The 19370-nt window shown below is 40.2% G+C and overlaps 2 protein-coding genes across 3 annotated transcripts in view; one reads left to right on the forward strand and one right to left on the reverse strand.

Annotated features, from left to right (window-relative positions):
* Positions 1–5541: 5541 nt before the first annotated feature.
* Positions 5542–18897, forward strand: TRIM59 (tripartite motif containing 59). Of its 2 annotated transcripts, XR_010606505.1 has the most exons (5): positions 5542–5660; positions 11222–12662; positions 14190–14365; positions 15158–15363; positions 18418–18897. XR_010606505.1 is itself a non-coding variant. In XM_065639710.1 (2 exons), exon 2 carries the CDS (start codon positions 11225–11227, stop codon positions 12449–12451), a length of 1227 nt encoding a protein of 408 aa, XP_065495782.1. In that variant the 5' UTR covers positions 5542–5660; positions 11222–11224; the 3' UTR covers positions 12452–14182. The 2 variants fall into 2 exon arrangements, 1 of the variants encoding a protein (XP_065495782.1); XM_065639710.1 differs by lacking the exons at positions 14190–14365; positions 15158–15363; positions 18418–18897 and having other exon boundaries at positions 11222–14182.
* Positions 15664–19370, reverse strand: part of SMC4 (structural maintenance of chromosomes 4) — a 33943-nt gene continuing 30236 nt past the window's right edge. Inside the window, exons 21-24 of the mRNA XM_065639709.1 lie at positions 18388–18570; positions 18012–18244; positions 17136–17319; positions 15664–16154 (exon numbers count right to left, since the gene is read on the reverse strand). Of these exons, the coding sequence (XP_065495781.1) occupies positions 15966–16154; positions 17136–17319; positions 18012–18244; positions 18388–18570 (789 nt within the window). The 3' untranslated portion in view covers positions 15664–15965. The remainder of the gene's footprint in view (positions 16155–17135; positions 17320–18011; positions 18245–18387; positions 18571–19370) is intronic.

Genomic DNA, 19370 nt, shown 5'->3' on the forward strand with positions numbered 1-19370 from the left:
TTAAGAATATGAATCAGATTAAGACTTCAAAAAGTAAGAAGTCAGAGTTAGTTACAGGTACAACCATGTGTTGCTGCAATGGGCATCACAGCCAAATTTTCTGCCTACATGCGAAAATAAATTTTTGCCTCTGACTACTGAACAGTGGAATTAGGTCATCAACAGAAGCAACTCAGATGTTTCCCTTTGAACATCAGAGCTGTGACATGGAGTTTACTTCTCAAGCTGTTGGCAGCAGAACCCTGCTCTGATGTTTAGATTGTCTGTAGTTGTGCAGATGGTAACTCTGGTCACTTCTTCAATAAAAATAACCAAAGATGCAGAAATGAGTTTGTATGTTAATCTACTCTTTCGGTATTTTGAAGTAGAGAATTAACTTTTCAGCTGAGCTTAGGGTAGCGGAGATATCTGGAAAAATACCTTTAAAGTATTAAAAGGATAAAAGTTAATCCAGTAGTATAAACTATTCCAGGTAGGATTTTTATTTCAAGGAGCAGCTGCCCTGGAATTTTAGGATGTTAGGGTTGGATGGGCTGATTTAGGAGTAGTTCTGTGGAGGGAAGAACAGTATTTGGAAACAAAAGGGAGAGCTTGGGAGAAGTTGACCCTGTTTCTTTCTCTCCCACTACTGCAAGTGGATTTGTGAGGCCTTTCAGCACAGGAGAGCTGGTTGGTGGACGTGTGGAGCCTCAACCAGCGACATACCTTGGTCTGTCTGCACAGAACGGCACCTTCTGCTAGATCACAAGCATTCCCAGTAAGTTGTTTACTTCTGTTTTGGTAGCAGGACGGGCTAGTCTGCCTCTTAAAAATTCATTATTTCTGGATAGTGTGTTAAGATACCGATCAACTTAAACGGGTTTCAGGTAAAATGAAGTGCTGGCTGAGGCAATTTAGCCTTGAGCAAGAGAACCTGATGATTTCTTTCAAGCAGAAAGTGAAGAAATCTCTATGTATTTCTTAACAGCTCCTATCATACAGTATGTTGTGTATATTACCAAATTATTTTGAATGCCTTCATACTGTAGACTCTTTGCCACTTGTAGCTATAAATGTTGCCTCAGCTCTGCATGGCACCGAATTCCTGGCAGGAATGCTGGTCACAAGACTGGAAACAATTACCCTAGTCCTGCATCTGGATCAAATAGACTTTATGAAAGGAAACTTAGTAGCAGAAAATGTGTAAAGTTTACAAACTCTTCCTAATAGTAAGTTTTGGCTACTGCCAGAGTAAACCTCAGAAGGCACACAAAATTAATTGAAAGAGTTAATATTGTTTCAATACCTACAGAAAAATTACTGGGAACTTCATTTCCATGAAGAAATTCCCATGTTTTGCTTGTAAATCCCTTGAAGTGAGGGTGCTGTGTTTATTCTGCTACTTTAGTGTGCTCCAAAACAACACCGAAAGCTACTATTATAATACTAGAAAACAAAAAATGTGGGAAGATTTAAATGCCAGCTATTGGTAAATGCATCACAGAAGTTTTCTAATTTGATGGAAAGGCAGATGGTCAGTAGCCAGACTTTATATGAGCAATACCAGGTCGTGGTATGAAGCAGGTATGTCATTCCTAGAGTGGTAGTTTTTTGGATTAAATGTCACTTCATCTTGAATTCTTAGTTATGTATATAAAAATAATCTGTGTATAAACCAACATACGTTCTTACTCTGAACATTAGCTATTTATATTGTAAATTATTGTCAAAAGCTCCTGTGTTTGGTCTCCTGCCTCTGTAGCTTTTTCCTTAAATCTTGAGGGGAAAGGATTATAACTTTTTAAAAAATTCTGTGTTATGTAGGGCACATCCTGCAGAAACAGAACTACTCCCAGATTGAGTGCCTGTGCTGTTTGGACTCTTTCAGACACTGTGCTTTACTAGGAGGTCTTCTCTGTTGTTGCAGTGTACTTAGTATAGATCCTGGAGTAAACTAACAATATGTTCCCATCCACCACCAGTCAAATTAGAGTATTGTTGAGCTGGAGAAGTATCTTTCAAGAAACATGAGACAGATTTATACGTTTGCGATCTTGGGGCAGGGAAGGGAGGGCAGTGGTGCGATACCACGGGCAGCTACAGAGTCATCTGAAAAATACGGTTATCTCAAATATATTGAAAGGAGAAGAGGAATTGATAACTATAGTAATTGGTTCGGCATTAAGGCAAAAATCTGAGTGCTCTGTCAGTCTCAGTGTTTTTTTCTTAGGTGGCTGGCTGTGCATCCAGGGAATTCTGTGCATGGCTATCATGGTTAAAACTCTTGCCTGAGCAATATTGTAATAGTAAAATCTTACTCTATCCTACTGTGTGATTCCTTTCTTGCAAGCTTTTTTTTTCCCCACCCTTAACTATATGACAAATTTATCTCTTTCTCATTTAAGCTGTTTGGAGTCTGTCACAGATTTGGACTCCTTCACTCACACCACAAAACTCACGTTCATTTTCCTATTACCTTTGACAAGGTGTTTATAATGAACCAGAGGTGTGCAGCCAGCAATTAAGACTTTTGTGGGGGAACCACAGCCTCAGTTAGCAGGTTGGTTGTATCGTGAACCTGAAGAAGGCTTTTCTCACTTAAAATGTTGCATTTTCTCTAACTCTATCACTTGTTCTAATAATACATTCAGTTACAAACCTTGACCTGCTTACGTATTTATTTTGACTGTATGATATTTTCATTTTTTAGCCACTGTGGGTTTCTGGGTGTTTTGCCACCTGATAGCTTTCTAGAATTGTGTAAAAGGAAATCTGCATTTCTATATTTAATGGGGTGAACCTCTGAAGTGTGTTCCAGGTTACTTGATTTTACCGAGACACAAATGATATTCATGTTGCTATTTCTATGTTGTTAGACTTGTGGGATACCTATTTTGCACTAGCTAAGCATCTTCAAAATGTAGTTCTTGTCGTAATTTTCATATATCACCTGACTTAAATTGCAGAAACATCTTTTAGCAGGTTATTATTCCACCAGACCCTACAAACCCAGTTAGGGGGCTGTCTCTTAAGCGAATGTTTTCAGAATGGCTCTGGCACTGCAGACTGGCAGCTGTGCAGATTGAACACTGGCCCATTGTCTTGGCCATTGCAATTGCTGCCAGATGCAGAATTCTGCTAGAATATACTTATTCCCAACATTTGCAAAGATTTGCCACTGTCATGCAGTTAACGTAACACTAACAATGGAACATCCACGTGGTTGCAGCCTCTTCTACAAATTGGGCACAAGGGCAGAATAAACTGGATGAGAAGACCTGTATATCTGGCTTAATATTACCTTTTTCGTGTTCAAACAGTAAATAAAATATCATTTGACAGTAAAAAAAATATCATTTGAGATGATATTTCTGTAATAGAAGGTGGACTACTGCTCTATCACTGAATGCATACGTTATGTCCATCTCTGACTTTTTATGAAATGTGCTCTCATATCTTGACATACCCACAGCAGGTGGTTTAGTAACGACCTGTTAGGTATAATGACCCATTATGTGGCACAATCCTCCAGTGGATCTGCTCTCTGAAAAACAAGTGATTTTCTGGGTTAGTTTTCAGCTAGTTATTTGATAAGCCTGTGCGGCTGCTGGAGCACAAGGGAGGTGCCTGCGACCACCTCTGTGATAGATGGAGACTGGCCCGAGCTGTCAAACTGCTGGGTGGGTTAAAGGTGAGGAGGGGAGAAGGAAGGGAATTCACAAACCGAACCGTCTGCGGAAACAAGGGCATGTAGGATTCCCTCTCTGGTACTGTGGGCAGGCAGGACGAGCACACCTGGCAGGGATCTGTCCACCTGGAATGAAGGGTAAGGTCATGGTTTGAAGAACAGTTTTGACAGAGCAAACAACTTTTCAAAACCTGGTGAGTTCAACTAAGACACTCTTCTGGCTTGAAAGGATTAAACTGCAAGGTGGTAGAAAGTAAAGGGAGAATTATGCCAATTTACCCCAAATTCCTATAAAATTAACAATATAAGATGTAGTGATTATTTACATAGAAAATGTGTGTGTGTTTAATCTCTCCTCCTCCCCTGGCCAGTTTGGTAGCAAAAATAAGAACAATTTTATCCACTCTACCCTCCATGGGGACTGTGTTGAAAGCTAGTATATGCAGAGGCATGATCATGAAGAACATGTATTAGAAACTGTAATTAGATTCAGGTAGTAAAAGTAATCAACAGCCAACTTTTTTTTTTTTTTGTAACAAAAATCAAACACGGGGAGCTGAAAAATGTATGTTTTCTTAGAAAAATGTGTTTGATTTGAGCAAGTTGCACTTAGATTGAAGCATCTGTACTGCCACAAGTGGAACTACGGTGATAGAAAGCACTATTTCAACTGGCTGAGGTTGAAAAGTTGAAAAACTTCAATTAGAATTGTTAGATATTCAAAACTAAAGTGGTGTAACTGATATCAAAAGACGTGAATGTAAGACTAGTATTATAACAACTTCACACTACATCGAGCTGTGATTGATCTTTTGTATTGTAAACTCTGTGCATATCAGCTAAACAGTGATGGTTTATTTGTTAGAGCTTGAAGTTTTTTTATTATTTGAAACATAATTCCTAATGTCTCCCAGATATTTGCAAAAGGTCCTCTAAAAACAGTTTCAAGACAGATGTTTAGGTAACTTTTGAACAATGATGTATTATGATTTACATTACAACATTAAATGAATTACACTTTTTCAAATTCACTGTAAAAGTAACATCTGAGAATAACTTTATAGTTTTAGTTTATTGTAGTTTGATGAACTGTAAATATAGGAAAATCTGGAGTATGAGAAAAGTCTACACAACATTGGGTACTTTACTGCTGAAATACCGATTTACCAGTGTCACAGATGTCACTAAACCACTGTCAGTAACCATCCATCAAATTTCTACTGCAATTAGGGTTTTTGTTTAGCAAGAAGGTAAACTATTCTTCATTATAATCACCCAATTTTAATGCATGGCACTAGCAATTTCGCTTCACTTCAAATATCTTTGTTCAGTAGCTAAAGTGAGTGAAATTGAACATTACCACTTGCTCTTATTTATTTTTATTTCTATGGCAGAAGCTTTTCTGTCTCTTGGTTTCCAGCTTCAGGGTGAATTTCTCCTCGGGTTCTGAAGAAGAATCAGTTTGGTGAGAGATTGATTATGGTAATTGCAGAAAAGAAAACCCAGCAGTGTACCAAGGTGTTGCCACTTTCGTTTTATCAATCCCTCGCATTTAGTTACTGATGATGATGCCATGGGTCTGTCCTTACCTCGAAAAATCCAGTCAAGTGTGTGATACGCAAACCCTCATTTCTTTAAGCTCCGGGTGGGTTTATAATCGCTGCAGGGAGAAGCGCCGTCCGTCTGTCCGGGTTCCACCGTTTCGGGAGCAGCCGGGACCCGAACCCAGGAACCCGCCCGCCGCGGGGAAGCGCCTCACGGAGCGGCCGTTAACGGTCGCCCGCCCGGCTTGAACGCCCCGCCCCGCCGCCCGTTTACTTTCGAACGGCGCGGCCGTTGGTCCGCGCGCGCATGCGCGGTGTGCGGCGAGCGGCGGGGCGCGGGCCGGCGGTTTGAAGGCGGCGGCGGCCTCGGCGTGAGGAGCCGCCCGCTCCCCGTGAGGAGAGCGGGGCAGCGCCTCGGGGGACGCGGTGGCGGCGGCCGGAGCGCCCAAGTAGGTAACGGGGTGGGTGCCTGTGGGAGCGGGGCGGCCGGCGTCCCGCCGGGAGGTGTTTCGTGTGAGGGCTCGGAGCTCGCAGGGCCCTTCTGAGGTGAAACCGGCCGGGCAGCGAGCGCGTTGCTCCAGTCAGCGCTCAGAGCCGGGGCTGCCGCAGCTCGTCCCGCTGCCACCGGGACACGGCTCGGGGCTGGGACGGGGCTCAGGTGCCACATACCTGACCGCTTCCCTCACAGCGTCTGTGTGACCTTAACAAGGTTTTGGTGTTAGCGTCCATTCCTTCTTTTAGTTATTAGTGCAGGTGTGGTTCCTCGTTAGGAGTTGGCAAAGTGTCTGCGGGGCCGGGTGACAGGTAAAGTGATTCTGTTCCTTCGAGCCTAAGACTGAGAGAAAGATAAACGCTCAAGACTACAAGTTTTGACAGAGTTGAAGAGATAAGGGATGGAGAGCAAGTGTCAGCAACAGAGTGAGAGTATGGAAAGGATAAAGCAGCGTAGTTGGCGTCTGGGAGTCTGGTAACTTTGTAAAATTTGTGTAAATTTGTTGTGGTAGAAACGGAGAAATAAACTTAACAGCAGAGTCAATTATACTGTTAAGCTGCATTCTTTATTTTATCAGTGCTGGGGAGCTCTGGGGATCATCCTCCATCTGTGCTCCCCAGACTGGATGCTCTTGTGTTGCTTATATTCACGTAATTACTACATATGCATTACAATATTTGAAAAATATTTGAAAATGTTGATATACATCTATACTAAGAAATAATTGATGATGTTAGTTATTCTTTAGTTTCTTACTTATAATACATCTAGTAATTATTAAAGATAAGCTAAGCACTCTGCTTCTAAACAATATGATACTTAATCTTCTGTCTCCTCCTTGTCGTGCAGAAGGATCTAAAACTTGAGAAATATCCCCTGGTCTTGCAGGTGGTCAGAAAGCATTGATCATGTCAATTGGTTAATGATGAGTACGTCTTTCGTAACTTAATTACTGTATACATTAATTTATCAGCTTCTCCTCATGGTAGCAGACAAGGAGCTGGGGGAGGGATATACAGGAGGGGACATGTCAGGTCAGCTTGACAGGGAAACCAGGCAGACTTCTCAGCTGTGTCCACCTCCTTTCGGGTCATTGAAAAAACAGTATAAAAATCTGGGGTAGTGGTGCAGGGGCAGTGGCAGGAATAGGGACTGGGGCAGAGCATCCCTGGCTGAGAATTGCTGTGACTGGGCATGGGATATTCGTGGCACGGGGTAAAGCAGAACAGCTGAAATGGGCTGGAACAGAAAGGTTTAAGGTCGACCTGCTTTCTAATTTTTGGTGCCAACCACCGAACCCAGCAGCTGTGTAGCAGGCTCCATTCCTTTTGATGCACTGACTAATACCAGAGCTGCACCTCGGCCTTCTGGGGTTTTTTTGAAAAGTTCAGTCACCCTTTACCATGAAGGTGTCTTATAAATGGAAAACACTGCCCATAATATCATTTAATCTCTTATTTTTGCACAACATAAACTCGAGCTTCTGTGCTAGTGCTACAGGACTTCAGAGACCACTGTGGGATGGGGAGACAGCATTTCTGATGTGATTTAGTGAAATGCAGTGTGGTATTGAAAAGTCGAGTGTTACAGTGTCCTTCAGGAGAGAGCAGATCTCATTTTCCTTCCTGACAGCGCTGGGAAGGAGCGGGGAGCCTGGCAGCCCTTCGGAACTCTCTGGTTAGGCCGTCATAACCATTATCCCGTGCCAAATTCACCTTTTAAAATCCTCCAGAGTAGAATGGGGTGTTTGAGCTTGCCACAGCTGGCTTTTGCTATAAAGCAGTTAGCTATCTACCTAAACACATATGCAGTATTCCAGATATTTGTTTCTAAACAACATCTTGCTAATTAGCTGCCTGAGCAGTGTCCTGATTGCTAGGTGAGGAATGCAGCGTTATCAAGGAATATTTGACTTTGATCTGCTTAAGGGAAAGCTCTGCCAGATAAACTGTAATCCAGATGTGCTGAATTGCATGTTTTCACCTTGTCTACAGTATCACTGATCAGAAGAAGATAAAATCACAGCTGCTTAGTACACCTTTCATTGCTAGAAGATTTCTGAAACTCACTCTTACTGGCACAATTACCCTTTTGAATTTTAAAATACCTTCTAGTTTGTAATTTGCTTATACTGCGTGACTCATGATAAATACGTCTGTACACAGACATATTTGCTACCACAGTTGTTTGAAATATTTAAGGAAAAGCGTCTGCAGGAAAGCATTTACCAGCTTCCTGCTACTGTTTTTTGTTTTTTTTTTCTTCAAACCCCTACTGGAAAACTTTTTGCTGAACTCTGACGTTGGGTCTCCTGTATCTTTTTTTTTTTCTTTTTCTTTTTTTTTTTTTTTTTTTTTTTTGTGGTGTTCCCGGCTTCTCTGTTTCTGATTTATTTCCGCTGCTGCTCACATGTAGACTATTGCTGGATGAAACTGTATTTTAGGATTTCTACTTTTTGCTTCCCTGGCACAACTCTGGAGTAGTTATTGCCCAGTGTGCCTATAGCAAACATCAACATCAGCGTTCCAAATACTGTTTGGAAATGTATGGATAATAAATTGAAAAATTAAGTGTCGTTCTCCTGGAGGTGTCTGGGAAGCTGCTGCTGGAGCAGGGACCCCCCTCCTGCCCCGGCTTGGCTTCCAGAGCTGCTTGCTGCCCGAAAACCCCTGTCCCTTTATAAATTCTTCAGTTGCCTGGGAAACAGAAGGATACATTTCTGTGACAATTGGAATTTCTGTCCCTCTGCTTGGTGGCTGTGTGGGTTACGACGTGAGCCAGGCCTCTGGGCTTGGACCTGGGCAGGCCCTGCCTGCTTAGGCTGGGGTTACTCCTGCACAGTTCAAGGTGATCCATAACAGACCTAAGAAAAATTTTGTAAAGTTGCTCGCTTGTTTTTAGGGTAGCAAGCAACTACTTTGGAGTTAAAACAAATTTTTGAAGATTAATTTTATCTTTCCCTCTACGTAGCTCAAGTAAGCTAGACATGTGTCCTTTATAAAGAAAATTTCCCTCCTGGAAAGAGTTCTTTTGAAGAAAACCGCAGGCTTAGTTTTAGGGAAAAATAGTGACTTTAAACAGGGGTTTTTTTAACTATATTAATTCCATATATATACAAGCAAGAGAAAATATTGAATGAGGGTGTACCTACTAAGGATTCTTTCTTTTCTAACCATGACCAAAACCAACTTTTTTCTTTTTTTAAGTAGAAGTGACATTCCCAAAATTCATAATAACTTGATATATATATGCTTGTGTATATATATATAAAACTTTTAAATGTATTTCCTATGAGAATTAATTTAATTATCAAAAAATAAATTTATCTAAACAGTGGAGTAGATTTGTTGTTCTGCTTCCTGTCATTGTTGGCACATTTCTGTAGGTTCAGTGTCTGGAACATCACTTACAAATGTGATTATTAACACATAGACCTAAAGAAACTGCTGTTGCCACAGTGGCTGATCAGAAAAGCTGGAAAATAAAGGTCTGTGGCTCCCCAGTAAAAAGAGAAATACCTCGTGTTCTTCAGTAACAACAGTGCAATACAGAAGCAAATTTAGTGTCGAAGTGTTGTGAATGTCTTTTGTTAAATGTCTGTAGTACTTGATATTAATTCTCTTTAACTAGGAGAATACACTAGTTAATTCTCAATGCTAACACACTTTATCATTCTTCTTTTAAAGGGTTGTTCTTAAGAATTATGTGTCTCTCTAGTACATTTTTTTTCAACTGTTGTTAAGGTCTTTTGAAAAAGTGGAGTTCAAATAAGTGAACCAACATTTTGTATTAATTAGCTGAAAAAAATTACCTAAACTGTGTTAGAATTTTTTTTAAACTGAATTAATTACAATATGTTTTCAATATAAAGTTGACTTAATAGCATACAAATACCTGCTTGAATTGAACTGGATGTTTTGGGTGACAGTCATTAGTTTGATTGTTTGTTTGGCATATTTTGGTTGTTTGTGGGTTGGTTTGTTTGGTTTGGTTTATTATTATTATTTTTCAATCTGGTTTTATAAGGCAAAAGAGTCTGATCAAGACTTGCAGAGTCAAACACTTTCACTTCAGGCTGTACCAGCCCAGCTCAATAAAGTGAGATAAGCCGCACTGATTTCTGTACCAGAACAGGTTTCCCTGTTCAGAGCTGATTTAACTCTCAAAGAACCAGAGTCTGAGTTATTTCCCTTCTGACATTCCTCAGCTCAGCTCTGTGCCTTTCACAACAATACTGCTTCATTTATTTATTGTAAATTGTTTATTAGTTAGTGAGGAATTTAAGCCTTTGTGGTTTTCATGATTTCAAATGCAATTACATTTTTTGTTTTTCAAAGGAAAGTATAATTAACAATTTGGTTCCTTTTAGGTAAATTAACTTAATCGAAATTTGTTCATCTCTGTGTCAATGAGAAATGCTGATGGATGGATGCAAAAATGTGTTACTGCATTAAAAAGATGAGGAGGGCACATCTGAATAAAATGACCTCCTTAAGCACATCAGAGCTTGTTATTGTCCTGGCTGAATCAGAGGAAGGTTCAGGCGCACTTTGTGCAGCTGCGTTAGCCCAGCTGCGTGTTCTTGGTTTCAGATTTAGAGTCAGACCCTAAACTGAGAGTCTTTGATACCAAATGTTTGGACAATTTCTTTTTGCAGGGTAGCAAAGTCTACGGAGTGGACTAGAACTGGGGGACAGGAAAAATGTAACACAAAGACAGGGAAAGTTCATACTCATTTCCCTATTTTTTTACCAAAAGGAAAAACAGAATTATGATTTATTATGAAATCTGACATAAGGCTTATTATTACTTATGACTTTACAGCGTGATTTCACTAAGCTGGCAAAAAAACCCAAGGCAATATTACAAAGAATGGAAAACGAAAGTTTTTTAGTTTTGTGCTTAAAGTAACCCAGGAATAGCACCACAAGTCTAAATAGTGTTAGTGGTGGCATATTTAAGGGCCATTGAGTTAGACTCTCGTTTGTGCCAGAACCTAGAGACAGCTTTCCGGAAATGTGACTGCCTAATACTCTGATGACTATTTATATTACAAAAGTAACATTTCAGAAGAATTAGGAGAGGGGAAAAAAAGTTTCTGTACTTATTGTTTTATTTTTACGTTGAAGATGTTATTCCTAATGGGAGGAAAATGGTCATAATTCTTAGGTTATTTAGAAACTTTAGTTCTAACTTTTATCCCTCTCTTGCACAGTTTCGCACTGTAAAAAATATACAGTATCAGATGGCTGTTTTCCCTCGCTTTTGAAGGCAGACATTGGATATATCTAGTCAACTTCAGTCATAAGTACAGATCATAATTTGCTGAAATCTTTGAACCATTGCTCACTTTCATTCCTTTTTTGTCTTTTTCCCCTTAGCAATAAACTGCCAATGTAGATTAGTTTACCGGTCATTAAATATCATGTTGAGGCGCTTAGGTTAACAAAATGATTTAAAATGAGTTGATTGTAGAAAGAGATTAAACTGTTTTTTCTTTTCGTTTTTCTTTCTTAGGACATGCATCACTTTGAGGAAGAATTAACGTGTTCCATTTGCTATAGCATATTTGAAGATCCCCGCGTTCTGCCCTGTTCTCACACGTTCTGTAGGAATTGTCTGGAAGGCGTTATTCAGCTCTCGAGCAACTTTTCCATTTGGAGACCCCTGAGAGTTCCTCTGAAGTGTCCTACGTGTAGGAGTATTGTTGAAATTCCCACCTCTGGTATCGAATCATTGCCTATTAACTTTGCGTTGAAAGCGATTATTGAAAAATACCAGCAGGAGGATCCCTCTGATGTTGCGACCTGCAGTGAGCACTACAGGCAACCGCTGAACGTTTACTGTGTTTTGGATAAAAAGCTGGTGTGTGGCCATTGCCTTACCATAGGAAAACACAACGGGCACCCCATAGATGACCTGCAAAGCGCCTTCCTGAAAGAAAAGGCGACTTCTGGAAAACTTCTCGAGCAGCTGACGGATAAACACTGGACTGATGTGTGTTTGCTTATGGAAAAGCTGAAAGAACGGAAGTCCCAGTGTGAAAACGTTGTTCAGGATGACAAAAAAGCAGTGGTACAGTATTTTAAGAAGCTTAGTGACACCTTGGAGCACAAAAAACAAGCTCTGCTGACCGCGCTAGATGAAGTTAACGCACACATTTTGGAAGAATATGAACCTCTCATTGAGAAGTTGAAAAAAATAAGGGAAGAACAGCTGGAATTAATGTCACTGAATACATGTATTCAAAAAGAAGAGTCCCCGCTTATTTTTCTCGAGAAGGTGGATGATCTGCGTCAACGTATAAAAGCTTTGAAACAGAAGCAACTGCCGGATGTTAAACCTATGGAGATTTATCCGAGGATTGGGCACCTGTTGAAAGATGTGTGGTCTAAAACTGAAATTGGGCAGATCAACAAGATACTCACTCCAAAAATAAAACTGATTCCAAAAAGGAAGTTACACAGCCAAGGCAGTGGAAAGGAAGGGAGAGAATCTAAAGAACAACACCAGCATGTATATGCTCTAACAGTCCCGCTTCTTTTTTTTATCATCATAGTGGTAACTGTGTTTTCCTTTCACAAACCGGTATTAGCACTTGTTATAAAAGCTACTCCCACTTATTTTTCAGAGTTCTTGCTGCTTGTTTATCAAGATTTCTGCACCTATTTGCAGAATATGGAGGATGTGCTGTCCCATAAATTTAATTTACTGATTGAGTTTTTCAGGAGAATTGTTTCTCGTTGACTATATCAACAATTGGATTGAAAGCTAGTGTAGGAATCCGCAGGATTTATTGGTTTTTAGATTTTCTACTTCAAAGCTGGGCTGCTAAAGTTCTACCCTTTTCCTACCTATTTCCACATCTTTCCGTTTTCTGTATTGTATAGATTTGCTCTTATCTAACTCTTAGTTAACTGGGAGGATTTACAGGAGAAGATTCTGCTCAGACAATGCGGTAGGTAAGGGTGTTTGTTTAAACTGGAGCTACTCGGAAACAATGTCTGCACACAAACAGTGTAATCAGTTTATTAATTGTAATTTGGAACCCTGTTTGTCAAAACACCTCAAATATCTACTGACTTTTTTCTTTTTGGTATTTTGTGTTTTACTGACCTCTCTCTCGACGTATTTTAACCGATACACCTGTGGTCTTTAAATCTTATATTCATGGCCCTGTGTTTTTGTTTGTTCCTGGTTAGTAGTGGATGACATAATTTTTTTAATAAGTTTGTGTCTTTCAAATGGTTCTCTCCCCGTTACAGAGCAGTATCTGTAGGGTTTCTGGTGAAATATTGCATAATTTTTTTAGCACCAGCTGTGCACAAATCAGGTGTTTGTTTAGTCTGGCTGGGAGCTCTCACTGCTGACTACAATGAGCCCTGACTATTTGCTGAATTACTTAATGTGTAGTGAAAACAGATACATACTGTAGTAAGTGGCAAAACTCACACTGAAGTCAGTGGTATAAGGATTTCCAATGTCAAGAGCCGTTAAAACAACTTGACGGTGAATGTAAGTTTATACTTCTCAGCACAGAGATCTTGACCTTGTTACAGAGCAAGCATGGTAATGTTTTGTTCTGCAATCAAATGATTGCTAACACTGTTCATTACTGGTGTGATGCTCCAGTCTAAATTGCACTGGGGAGTGAAATCCGTGGTGAAAGCCGGTTTTGCCCCTCAGTTACTAACAGGCTGGTTGCAGCGAGTACTGGGACAGCCTCGGGGAGCTGCAGGTACGCCAGCAGAACACGGGTGAGCTTACAATTCACTAAAGCACCAAATATGAGTATTCGCCATGTCTGATTGTATTTGACTCGATAAAAATAATAGCATATTCTAGCAGAACAGCATTCCCTGCCTGTTTTAATTTTTTTTTAATTTTTATGTAGCATTGTTTTATTTTTAAATAAGAAAAGATTAAATAATGATGAATTCTGAGGCTAGCCTTTAGCTACTTGGTATTTTAAACCGCGGTGCGAACTGAAACGTGCCTGTTACTACCAGCAGGCACTAGCGAGGTCCTGCAAAATACCCGTTGCTGCCAGACTGCAGTGAGAGCTGAGAGCAAGGGCAGGCCTCAGATGTGATGCTGATACGTTCTTAAATAAAGAAATTAATAATGTTATTGATATCTTAATATTGCCATATTGATAAAACACTGGGCAGTGTCTTAAGCCCCGTGAAAAGGCTGTCACTTGGCACATAAGGCTCTCCAAACCTGGAGCCGGTGTCTATCCGCTACCACATGAGGCTTTTTTTTTGACTTTCCTTTTCTTTTCCTGACTTTTAAAAACTGTTACAGAGTTTATAATGCCATTTTATTTTTCAAGACTACAGGTATATATAAAATGCCTTTACCACTGATTGAAACGTTTAGTACTTGTACTTATAATGCACTCTATATTTTAATAAACTTGCATACAAATAAAATATATTCTTACAGTAGGCTTGGCTAACACCTTGATTTCTTTATGGCACAGAACCTTCCCTGTGATGCTGAACAGCGCTGACACGGGGCTCAACCGGTGAGAGCACACGGAGCAGCGTGTCTCCCAAAAGCAGACACTCTCTACCTTGCTGCTTCATTTTCTTCCAAGTGCCCCATTTTTTTGCAGCAGGAACTTCAGGAAGATTCTTTGAAGTGACACAGCATCAGGTGGGTCGCTGTGGATTTTGTGGTTTTTCACATTGCCCACCACAGGCCTGGTTGATTTTTCTGTGCATTTTTTTTTAGATTTTTCTTTTTGTTTAGAGGGGAAGTCTGGCTGAAAAAGATTGCGATGAGACTCAGTGGGGGAAGAGACTGAAGTTTCCAGGTTGTACTTTTGATTCCCACCAGGTTTTCTTGGCAGGTGTCCAAGCAGACCCCTGGGAACAGACAGGGTGCTGAGATACCACCAGAACATCAATTTGTAGATCAAAATAACACCTTGTTCCCCCACTCCTTACCCAAGAGCTGATCCCACCCTGCAGCTCCTCTTGCACTCGTGCAAAAATTCAAAGACACCATCTTAGTGCAAGCTCTGAGGTTTCTCTTCCTGACAAGTAATACATGTACATTTATTTTTACTTGTCAATAATTTGATCCAAACTCAGTGTTTAACGTTACATTGAAAGCTTATCTCTTCACTTTACAGCACAGCCTCTGTCAGTTTGATGATTGTGCCTTTCAGGATGGGGTGAGACTTTCACCAGGTTTGGCTCCATCACACAGTATTAAGCTGGACTTGGTGCTATGGCAACAAAAGCGGGATAAACTAACTTGGGTTTTGTAAAAGGTGTTTGGTATGAAAATAGCAAGAGATGGAAACAGAATCAAGGACTAACAGCGCAGAGCAGAGCGAGCTGGCAGGTCAGGGCTGTTCTCGGGCAGCTTTTCTCCCACTGGCTGATGACTGAACAGCAGAACAATGATCGAGCTTTGTGGGTTTATTTTTTCTTTTTCCAGGAAGCGCAGCACCAGCAGCCAGAGGCATTTCTACCTCAGGGATTGGGACTAGCACAAGCGTGCCAGATACCAGCCTGACTTTTGGAGTAAAACACACAATGTGTCAGTTGTTAAGGTACAAAAAAAGATGAGAATCAAAGCAAAAGCTGCATACAGAAGTGTTGACGGGATCCTGATGGACAGGGAGAGCCGTCTGTAGCAGCCAGGTGAGCAGCAGGCACAGGGGCAGGTGTCCAGAACCCTTTGGGAAATGACAGTAGGAGCCAGCCAAGGGTAATTACTGCATTAATAAACCCTGAGCGCACAATGGGCCGTGGTCTAAGGGAGGAGTTGTCCCCACAGGAAAGGAAAATAACCAAAGAGCAGCTTCCTAAACTGAACCAATGCACTACAAACATCTGACTCCCAGACCACATACAACATCTTTATAATACACATGTAAATTATTTTTTTTATACTGACTTAACTTACTGGAACTCATATAGTAAATTATTACAGGGCACTCATGATAGTTAAAAGCAATTTGTTTAATACATACAGTAAAGAACAGGCATTCAAAGGCAAATGCAGAACACAAGCACTGACATAAAGCCCACCCATGGAATGTTAAAATACAGCTGGATACGTAATTTGAAATAGCTGCTTTTTACTCAGTCTGTATAACATCTGTATAGACTGCAGAATTAAAAAAACTAATTTATTGAGGCCAATTTTAACAAGAACAAACACAAACCAAAAAGAAAAATCTCAAATACAAAAATATATTAGAGGAAGGTAAACAGCAATGAGAATGAAAGTTCATTCCACTCTATTTTTGAGCAATAAGACACCCCAGACCGTTGAGTTCAGCCAGTCCTTTAGCTGCAATAACTTTGGGGTTTGTTCCCACACTTTTCGTGGTATTGTGAGTCTTAAAAATCCCAATTAATCTGTCCGCAATCTCAAACATGTTGTTTCGCAGGGAGATGATGATAAACTGTGCATTTTTTGTTTGCTCCTGAAAGAAAAGTTATTTGTGTTAGCACACAGTATTTCAAAAAGCGCTGCAATGTACTGTATACTAACCTATAATTTGCATTTAAGAGCTGAACTATACTAAGTTTTCAATTTAAGCATTAGTCCACACTACAGTTAAAAATCAAACACATCTGGGGACTGGGCCCTCCTTTGGGAAAATACAGGCAGATTTGAAGCAAAGTTCAAAACTACAGTTGCAGGCAGGGATTTTCAAAGCGTTTCCCTAATTTTAAGTAGTTAATCATAATCTTTGGCACTTCTAGGATGATTATACTTGGGATAATTCTGAAAATTCTAAGTTTAAATTAGCAACCAGAACTGCAGCAATGTAAATGTTTGCTTGACTTCAATATGGTGATAATGGAATTTTTATAAAGGCATGACATTAAAAAAAACCCCATGCTGATAAAGCCACAGATCAAAGCAGTCTACGGGAAACAGCTTGTGTTGGTGAAATGGAAGAATAAAACCAAGGAATCTTGGCTGCACCCGAGAACAAAATACTTGGATACACAAACACATTACTAAGAGCTGAGTAAGTTACTGTATCTCAGCTGATTATTTTGGGGGAAAGTATCTGAGTATCTAGATTTTTGAAGAGGAAGCAGCAGCAGCAAGGACACACGGAAACGTGGCACCTTTGGCAAGCTCTCACGCTCTTTAGGCAGCTTTCAAAACTGTACGAGCAGGATTTTGTAATTCTTGTAAATTGTAAATCTTCTATTAGTTGCCTCATTTCTGAAAAGCGTCAAATTTAGCAGCTTAAAAAATACACCGAATGCAACATAAGCACCTCTCTGGAAATCTGCTTAGTCCATAGTTACCACTTAATTATTTGAAAATACTCTATCATTGCAGATTTTCAAATCTGGCCATAATTGTGTTACTGCTTTGTCTCTTCTGGCAAAGGAGAAAATATCTTAGAAAAATTTCATTGTGGTAGTTACCGTGAAATACTTACATATATGTAAAATGCCACAATAGAGACATTTTTGAAGTCAAGTGCTGCATCAATCTCATCCATAAAATAAAGTGGCGTTGGCTTGTAATGGTGAAGAGCAAAAACTAGAGCCAGCGAACTAAGAGTCTTCTCTCCTCCCGATAAGTTAAATATCTTCTTCCAACTTTTCTTCGGAGGCCGAACGCTGAAAGAAATTTGAGTTTGTAACTTATTTCTGTTCACGATGAAAATAAGTTTGTTGTGAAAAGCAAGTCACACGACTGGAGGGAATTCTTGGAAGGCACAGACACAAAGAAGCTCAACTAAAACCGTGGCTGAGCTGCTTTGAGACTCCCTGTCCTGCACAGCTGAGATGGAGCAAACAGGATTATTTCTGTTCACCAAGGAGTAACTCCCTGCGTGCAGCAGTGACCTGGGCAGCCAAGGTTTGCCTGAACTCAAATAACACTCTGCTGTTTTCTGTAGGAACTGCTACACTTTGGAAAGATAACTAAATAGCTGTTCTTAAGTGCTATTCTGCTCTTAAGTAACAAATATACTCTTAGGACCATTTATGGCTGAATGGTCTCCAGTTCCCAGTGTGATTGACACAATTCCCCAGGCTAAGTGAAATAAACTATTTGGGAATGAAGAAACCCTGAGAAATCACTTCAGCAAAGTCCAACTGCTCTTAGTTAATTCGTTCTCCAGGAGAAAGAAATCATTGTTACCAAATGCTAAAGAAGTTGTGGCTTCTGTCAGTATCTTGCCAATATTTGCCAAGGGGGGATGGCTTGGTTTGCTGATAATCAACGAAAAATTACTTTCAAAGTAGGTTAAAAAAAAGGAATACAATAAATAAGAAATAGAACGATAATATAAAGTGTTTTGACAAACCTAAATGTGATTCCCTCCGAGAAGGGATCGAGACTGTCCACAAGTTCCAATTCCGCATCCCCTCCCAAAGTTAGCATCTGGTAGTTTTCCTTCAGTTTATTTGTTATGACATTAAATCCTGCCATGAATTCATTCAGCCTTTGTTTCCTCAGTTCTTCAAAAGCTTGTCGGAACTTGTCTCTCTCATTGGTAATTTCATCCAATTCAGCCACACGTTTCAAGTACAGCTCTTCCTGTAGGAAAAAAAAATATATAAGCTCCTAGAAGAAAGATTTTCTTTGTCCCCTAGATGAGGGGTGTACCATGTTATTGCACCAACAGGCAATACAATGTATGAAAAAGAGGAATCCTACTATTGTAAGATAATTAAATTTACCTTCTTCTTGTATTCTGCAATGGCCCCAAGGTTGGGTTTCTGTTCATGGCACTGGGCTTCCAGGAGCGCGATCTGTTTGGTGATAACGTCGGGATCCTTGATGGCCTCGAGCTCTTCTGGACTCAGCACTGGAAGTTCTTCAGGTGGTTTGTCTTCTATGGAGTGCAGCGATAATTTGGACATCTAAAATTCAAAACCAGTTACTAGAAACCTTTAACGGTCACATTAGTTATCACATGAACATGCTTCTAAAATAAGTATTTTCCGTGTTGGTACATACTGAAGCTTCCAGGCTCAAAACATTCACAGATTCTTCAAGTAACTCCCTTTAAAAATAAAACGTAAAGACAACAACAAACATCCTTTTATCCTGTTATTCCGTTCCTGAAAATTATATATATCATTCTTAGAAAGGAGATGTGTCTGCCATAGGAGCAGTAGCAGATAATGAGGAAATCGCCTCTCGTGCCATAGAGCTTTAACAACTATATACTTAATACTTTGGGTGTTCAAGATTGAAGAGTTTCTGGCAGCAGCTTTGCCCCCATTATCCTCATATTAACAGGGGTATAAAGGGCACTGTGCACTGCGAGATCATCTGCTGGTCTATTCAAGATTCAAATACGAAGTAGAAAGGACATAGAATAAAAAGTTCAGGAGCTCCAGGCACCCAACCAGCCTTTTCTCTGAGTGGGGCTCCCTGAGTTTTGCTGTTTCCATCAACCAAGAAAACCAAAGTAAGACCGATGCGGTTACACACAACTTACATTTTAGTTACCAACATCCTACTCCTCTCTGCTTCTCTCACCTCTGAAGGCACCAACCCTTTAAAAACATTTTTAATACGTACAAAGGGGATACTCAGGCACAAGAAGTCTCTTGGTTGCCATTTGTGACCTACGTATTTTTCCCTCATTGCTCTTAATTACTCGTAGTGTTATATCAGTGATAGTTATCCTACCGTTCTTTCATAAATAAAATAT

Source organism: Caloenas nicobarica, chromosome 8 (assembly GCF_036013445.1).
Source record: "Caloenas nicobarica isolate bCalNic1 chromosome 8, bCalNic1.hap1, whole genome shotgun sequence".
NCBI classification, from domain to species: domain Eukaryota; kingdom Metazoa; phylum Chordata; class Aves; order Columbiformes; family Columbidae; genus Caloenas; species Caloenas nicobarica.